Source organism: Acomys russatus, chromosome 28, assembly GCF_903995435.1.
Source record: "Acomys russatus chromosome 28, mAcoRus1.1, whole genome shotgun sequence".
In the NCBI taxonomy this organism is placed as follows: Eukaryota; Metazoa; Chordata; class Mammalia; order Rodentia; family Muridae; genus Acomys; species Acomys russatus.
Genome location: NC_067164.1, coordinates 2,274 through 10,347, shown reverse-complemented (window position 1 = coordinate 10,347; position 8,074 = coordinate 2,274). Strand labels below are relative to the sequence as shown.

Here is an 8,074-nt window from a genome sequence, read left to right as displayed (position 1 = left end):
ATTATTAAGAACATGTAGGAAAATAAGCTCAATTGAAAGAAATAATGTTCAAAAATATCTTGAGTAAATTACAAACTTAGCAAAGCTTCAATGAGTTTTTGTTTTCATATTCTTCTGTTTTAGTAGATCCAATATCAGATAAAAGTATCTTATAATACATCTTTACAATATTTACATTTTATTTGTTTATTTTTTTTTCCTTTGGGGGACTGGGAGAACAATGGGGAAAGACAGAGCCTCACTCTGCAGCCAATGCTGGGCTTTCTCTCACAAAAAATTCTCTTGCTTCAGCCTTCTTTTTATTAGGATTACATATGTGAGTCACCATAGTGGTACTAAAATTCTTCACTTATTAAAACTGTGGATAAAAGAACAACTGACAGACTACATGTACTGATATATACGTTAATGATATTTTTCTTACTGAGGAAATAAAATGAAGTGTATTCATGCTTTTATTTGTTTCAGCATCCCCTCATCAGTTTCTTTATTGCATGAGACATCAAGTTTTAAGAACAGGATAACCAGGACATCAAAATTCTAGTATTGATATTTCCAGCAAGTGGAATTGCAACAATGAGAAGGCTCAATAACACCTCCCATCACACCAATGGCTTTATTCTGGTAGGCTTCTCTGAATGGCCCCAACTGGAAATGGCTCTCCTTGTGGTAGTTTCCATTTTCTATATAGTGACCATCTTTGGGAATTCAGCTATTATCATTTTATCTCACCTTGATCCTCAACTCCACACCTCCATGTATTTCTTCCTGGCCAACCTTTCATTTTTGGATCTCTGCTATACTACATCTACTGTCCCCCAGATGCTAATAAATATACAGAGCCATGAGAGAAGCATCAGCTATGTGGGCTGCATAGCACAACTGTTCATCTTCCTTAGCTTGGGATCTACAGAATGCGTGCTTCTCTCCGTTATGGCCTTTGATCGCTATGTAGCCATTTGCCACCCTCTGCGCTACACAGTTATCATGCACCCTAAGCTATGCCAACAGTTAGCAGCAGTAGCCTGGATAACTGGTTTCAGCAACTCCTTGGTGCAGACAGTGTTGACTTCTTTATTACCTCGTTGTGGCCAATACCACTTAGAGAATTTCTTCTGTGAGGTACCTGCCATGCTTCAGTTATCATGTGTTGATACCTGGGTCAATGAGGTAGAGATGTATGCTGCTGTGGTTGTCATAAAAGTTATCCCTCTTGGGTTAATTCTTTTCTCTTACATCAACATTGTCAGAGTAGTCATAAGGATACAAACTTCTGAAGGTCAAAAGAAGGCCTTTAACACATGTGGGTCTCATCTTCTAGTGGTCATTATGTTCTATGGCTCTGCCATTAGTGGATATGCATACATGGCACCCAAGAACAGCTCAGCCAAACTGAAGGGCAAGCTTTTGGCACTCTTTTATGGACTCATAAGCCCAATGCTGAACCCTCTTATCTATACCTTGAGGAACAAGGATGTCAAAGCAGCAGTGAAAAAGGTACTTGGAAGAGAACAAGAGCTAAGGTAGAGTGTGGCTTAGGTGAAAACAGATTCTGTTCTAATCCAGTCCTTGGTTCCATAGCAGATTACCAACAGCCATCATTCTTCTAGCCAGAAAAGTGGCATCTGATTGTGTCTACTCGTTATTGATTATAGGTAATGTTCAAATAGTTCAACAAATACAAAAAATAATTAATACATACATATTTGAGGAAAAAACAATTTTTGTTAGAAAATATTGTTCCAGTTAACAAAATTTTAAAGATATTCTTTCCTACCATTTAACATTAAAAGTGATGAAAGAGTACTTTAAGAACTTTTTCTTAAAAATCAGGAAGACATCTGCTTGAAATATAGTCATTTTGAGTCATAAACAACCAGAATGAATGTGTCATTTCTCTTTTCAAATATTTTGCATATTATTAAGATAAATTTTTACATTTAATATCTTAATCAATATTTTGTGGTTATCTTCTTGATGAGTGAGTGCTGTGGTAATGATCTCCACTGCTATGGGCAATGCAGAGGTCCACATGAAATGTTTCTGGTTATGTTACTGGCTGTCTCCTTTTGACTATATTTTTAATTTCATATTATAATGGTGTAATAGATTTATTTCCATTGTGATTTCTGCATATAAAGAACACAGAATAATAGACTGTATGACATAATTGTGTATATGCTCAAATGATTTTTATTCCATTGCTCAATAACACATAGGATTTATCACTCTATAAAATCACCATTACAATATCTCTTATTCAATAATATCAAGGTTATTATTAGGTCTAAGTCATTATCTTCCTTCTAATTTCTTTGGAGGGAATATTCATTAGTTTTATTTAGGGGAAAGTTTTAAAATTTTTAAAATCTTTTTTCATAGAGTATAATTTTATCATATTCTTTGCCCTCCCCCAACTTCCTCCTCATCTCTACCCACCCAACATCATGTTCTTTCTTTGTCTCAAAATAAGCAAAGAAAGGAAAAACAACAAAAACAAAAGAATGAAAATCAAAACAGATTAGCTAAAGAAGAAAAATCCATAAAACAGAAAACCCAACCAACCAACCAACCAAAAAAATAAAAATGTACACACGTGCACACAAAACAACAACAACATGGAGTTTGTTTTGAATTAAGCTTATCCTGGTTATGGTTGGTAAACCTAGTGGCAACTTCCTTAGAAAAACCTGGCTTTCCCTTTCCCAGTAGAAATTAATTGCAAGCAGCTTCTTGGTTGGGCTGGAACTTTGTGTCTACTTCTCCTTCTCAGTTCTGGGAGTTTGTCTAGTTTGAACCTGTTTAAATCTTGTGCATGTTGTTGCAATCCCTCTGTGTATCAGTCCTTTATATTTGTAGCCCCTTTATCTGCCTCAGTTGTCTTATCAGTCTAGATAAGGCTTAAAGTCCTATATTGAACAGATATGAAGATAGTGTGCAACCTTATCTTGTCCCTGGTTTTAGTGGAAATATTTTGAGTTTCATTCCATTTAGGTTAGTGTTAACTATGGATTTGCTGTAAATTACCTTTATTATGTTGAAGTATGTCCTTCGTATCCATAATCTCTCCAGGACTTTTAACATGAATGGATATGGGATTTTGTCAAAGGCATTTCTGCATCTGAGATGATCATGTGGTTTTGGTTTCTACTATGTTAAATGTGGTGGATTCTGTTCATTGATGTATGTATGTTGAACCATATCTACCTCACTAGGATGGAGCCAACTTGACCACAGTGCATAATTTTGATATGTCGTTGAATTCAATTTGCAAGTATATTACTGAGAGCTTTTGCATCAATTTACAACATATATTGGTCTGAAATTTTGTCATTTTGAGGGATCTTTGTGCCGTTTTGTCACTAGTGTAATAGTAGCTTAAGAAAAATTAGTAAATGTTTCTTCTACTTCTATTTTGTGCAATCATTTAAGGAATATTGCCATCAGTTTTTTGAAGGTCTAATAGAATTACGTTCTGAATTCATCTGGCCCTGGGCTTTTTTTTCCCTCCTGCTTGGGAGGCTTTTAATCACTGCTTCTGTTCCAGTAGTGATTATGAGTCTTTTGAAATTATCTACTTCATCTTGATTTAACTTTGGTACATCATATATATCAAGAAATTCATTCATTTCTTTTAGATTTGCAAGATTTTTAGATTTTAAACTACGTGTTAATGATTCTCTAAATTTCCTTGATGTTTATTGCAATACCTCCATTTTTGTCTCTAATTGTATTAATTTGGATCTTTTCTTTTACATATTTTGGTTAATTTGGCTAAATGTTTGTCAATCTTGTTGGTTTTCTCAAAGAACTCATTTTTCTTTCATTAAGTCCTTGTATTGATTTCTGTTTGTTCTTATTTTATTGGTTCCAGCCTCATGTTTGTTTGTCTCTTGTTGTCTACTCCTTTGAGGTATTATTTTGTTGTTGTTTTTTTCTAGAAATTTGAAGTCATAAATTTATTAACATGAAATTTTTCTAGGTTTTTGTTTGTTTGTATGTTTTATGGAGGCACTTAGTACTATTAATTGGCCTTTTAGAACTTTCTTTACCATGTTGCAAACATGATATATTTTCACTCAATTCTAAAAGGCTTGTAATTTCAGTATTTAGCTAATTTTCATTCAATGGTAAGTTGTTCAACTTCCATGAATGTACATACTTTCTTCCATTTTCATTTATATCCAGCTTTAATCCATGGTGGCCAAATAGGAGGTAGGGTATTATTTTACTTTTTTCTTATATCTTTTGAGACTTCTTTTGTATTCTAATATATAGTAAAGTTTGGGAGAAATTCCATTGCATTCTGAGGAGAAAGTATATTTAGTGTCTGGGTGAAAAGTTCTGCAGATATCTGGTAAATCAATTTGACTTGTGACCTTATTTAATTTCAACATTCCTGTCTTTCATTTTTGTCTGAATGACCTGTCTACTGGTGACAGTGGAGGTAATGAAGTCATCCAATATCACTGTGTGAGGATCAATATGTGATTTTAGCTGTAATGGTTTTTCTTTAATGAACTTGGGTTTCATTGTGTTTGATACAGATATTAAGAAATGTAATTTCCTATTTGTAGATTTCTCATTGGATATATATGTATTGTCCTTCCCTATATCTTCAGATCCATTTTGATTTGAAGTTTATTTTGTCAGATATTAAAATGGCTATGTCTGCTTTCTTCTTAGTTTCATTTACTTGGGATATCTTTTACATAATTTTACAATGATATCCATTCTTTATGGTGAGTTTGTGGGTATATCATAAGGACCTATCCTACTTTCGGATCCAGTCTGTTAGTCTGTGTTGTTAGCATAATGTTTTTTCAGACTGTATACAGTGTACCCTTCTTCATTCAAATGATGACTTTTCTACCAGACTGTCTGGTTTCAATCAGGACATTGCATTGCTATGTATATTGTAAGTATGTCCTGTCTCAACTTTATGGAAACATGCTCACCATTTGTTCTCTGTTATGACAATAATCAGCCAATGCTGAGTAACCTAGATAATAGGGTGGACATCTGGGTCCAGCAAAGGGTAGGAAAGAGACTGAAAGGAATCAAGAGATTGAGCCATGAGGAGAGGACAAAGAAGCATCAGGGGAAATGAACTAGACTTAGGAGATGATTAAAAAGCAAGTATAATGTGGGAAATTTTTATGGGAAGAAACTAGACTACCTTGGAGTTTTATGGTGGAGTAATAATTGCTCAGTATTGTATAGTAAACTAATTAAATAAATCATAGTCTCCCTGTGTCAATACTTTAGTAATTTTCTAGATAAAGATACAATGCTGCCATAATAAATTTATTATTTATATAACATTAATAATCCTTCTACACTGTGTCTTTTTAAAATAATGTTGAGAATTATCAATTAATTGATTCTTATTTTGTTGTTGATACGGTGGTTTTTCCTTCCCTTTTAGTTTTCTCTTCTGGGATTATTTATTTATTACTTAAATTTTCTTGAGTGTGTTTAACATCTTCATATTGAAATTTTCCTTCTGGAACCTTCTGTAGAGTTAGATTTGTACATAGATATTGCTTAAATTTAATTTTATTATGGAATGTTTCTTTTTCTCCACCTACTGTGATTGATAGTTTTGCTGGGCACAGCAATGAGATCTGGCATCTGTGGTGTTTTCAAATTTGTAGAACATCTGTTGTGGCCTTTCTGGCTTTTAGAGTCTCCATTGAAATATTAGGTGTTATACCAATCGGTCTGCCTTTATATGTTACATTTACCCCTTGAAAAGCTTGTGTCTTCCTTGTTCAGTCCTCCCTGAGTCTTTGGAAAGCCTAGGACTATAGGCTTAGAATCTCCCTCTTCTCCTCTTCCTTGGTGACAGTATTGTCTATATCTTCTGGCTTCCCCTTGGTTTGCCTTTTAGAAAACCTCCAGCTTCTCCAACTGGCACACAACCTGAAAGGCCCAAGATTTATTTGCTTTTGCAATTAAATGTGGCATCAATATCACTTAGCTAATTAATCCAAATGTGACTGACTAGTGCCACCCTAGGTCTCAATCTTATTAAAATATTGAATGTGGTGGGGAGAAATGGAAGACTGTTCTCCATGCCCTAGTCCTCTTTTCTCCATTCCAAGCCCTGTTTATTTCCGTCTGGTCTCACCAGTACACATACACTGTCTAAATGTCCCGATTTTGAGCTAAAGTTGATAGACCTATAAGTTTGTTGCAAAATCAGACCCAGGAGCGAGACCTAGAAGGAGGGTAAATAGCAAAGGATTAGGCCAGCCACAGAATGCATATACCCAGCACACACCTCGCTCGATCATGCATCTCTCTTCTCTCTCCTGCAGCATCTTTTCCTAAGGTATGTAGATATCGACTGTTTCTACTTGCTTCTGCCACCCATAAAATTTGTTTCCAGATTCTAGAATCTGATTCTTCATCTGCTTCACCCTTCCTGCTTTCTATTTGTCTCCATTCTTTCTGGGATCTGGCCTTCTATGCCCTCCATATGAGCCCTACAGTTTCTGTCTCCTCCAGTCTACTACATTTCTGACCTCCTACACCTAGTGGACATCTCCCTTTTCTCATAATACATGCTCTATATCTCTTTGTGCCTTCATATGTTGCAAGGTTCCTTGCCTCCCTCTGGGAGCTACCTGTTAAGTGCCATAATTTGCTAAGCCATTCTGGGCCTAGGAAACCTTGTCCCTCCTGTCTCTTAGCTCCCTCCTGGAAATCCTGCAGCTTCTTTAATCTTTCGTGACTTCTATGATATTGCAACCCTCCCTAGAAAGATTTTCTGCTTGTTTCTCCTGTTCTTAACTATTCTCCTCCTTGTCTCTGCCCTAAGTAGCTCTTGGGCTCCTGGAGCCTGCTACTCCCTTGGGGCATCCACCGTGTGGGCAGCTTTCTACTTGCATATTTCAGCTTGGACCTGCTACACCTGTGTGAGTCTGAATCCCAGTTAGAGACACTGGTTGGTCCCCTTTTTCACTGCTCTCTCTTAGCTTTCTCTCAACTTCCCCAGGAACTGCAGTCCACCTGCAGTCCCTCTACACTATCTCTCACTCCAGCTTGCATTCCCTCAGCTCCTGCTCTCAGCTCCCTAATAGAGCTTATAGAAATTTCTTCCAGAAGAATTTCATATTACAACACTTTCTTCTCTTTATATTTGAATAGTTTGGCCTCAGAACAGATAAATGGCTAAAAATTGTTGATTTCCAAATTCTCACAAAGTGTAACCACAGTAACTGAACAAACAAATGATCCCTAAATCTTTTGAACTTGCTCTCCTATGCACTTCCAAAATCTCTTATATTTAAGGTTCTATTTCCAATGTTTAAAAATTGTTTATCTCTATGATTTTTCTTATTAATGATACTACCCCCAACTCTCTTAAGACTGGCTATAAACTCTGTCTCTGGAGTAAGCTTATTGGGTGTGGCTTAAAAATCTGTAAAAAAAATTGACATTAAACTTATTTCTTAAATCTTACAACAGAAGGAGAGAGTACTTGGAGAACAAATGACATGAATAGAGCATCTCTGGGCCAAACTAGAAACCTAGGACAAAGGAAACTTCCCACAGTCTATGAGGGTGACCCTAGTTAAGTCTCCTAGCAATAAGGGATAATGGAGCCTGAATCTGCCATCTCCTACAACTAGGCAAGACTTCTAATGGAGGGATTGGGACACTAACCCAGCCAAAGAACCTTAGACCCACAATTTGTCCTGCCTACAGAATGTGCAGGGGTAAAATATGGAGAATGTGATGGACGGGCCAACCAATGACTTGCCTATGCAAGGAGAGAGGGCCCACCTCTGACACTATTAATAATATTCTCCTATACTTGTAGACAGGAGGCTAGCACTAATGTAATCAGAGATGTTTCACAAAGCAATTGATGGAAGCTAATGCAGAGACCCATGTATAGTTTGGGGAATCCTGTGGAAAAATGGGAGAAAAAAATTGAAGGAACCAGAGGGGTTGAGGACACTACAAGAAAACAAAAATCCTACAGAATAACTAACCAGGGCCTGGATGTGCTCTTAGAGACTGAACTGCCATCCAGAAAACACACAGAACAGACCTAGACCCT

At 36.3% G+C, this 8,074-nt stretch overlaps 1 protein-coding gene across 1 annotated transcript; it reads left to right on the top strand.

Annotated features, from left to right (window-relative positions):
* The first annotated feature begins 576 nt into the window (after positions 1-576).
* LOC127210845 (putative olfactory receptor 2B8) lies at positions 577-1,527 on the top strand. Its single transcript, XM_051170603.1, has one exon. It carries the CDS (start codon positions 577-579, stop codon positions 1,525-1,527), a length of 951 nt encoding a protein of 316 aa, XP_051026560.1.
* Positions 1,528-8,074: the final 6,547 nt, after the last annotated feature.

What these genes read in the sequence shown, in the direction of transcription:
- LOC127210845 (XM_051170603.1), top strand. Translation starts at nt 577, where the DNA reads ATGAGAAGGCTCAATAACACCTCCCATCACACCAATGGCTTTATTCTG.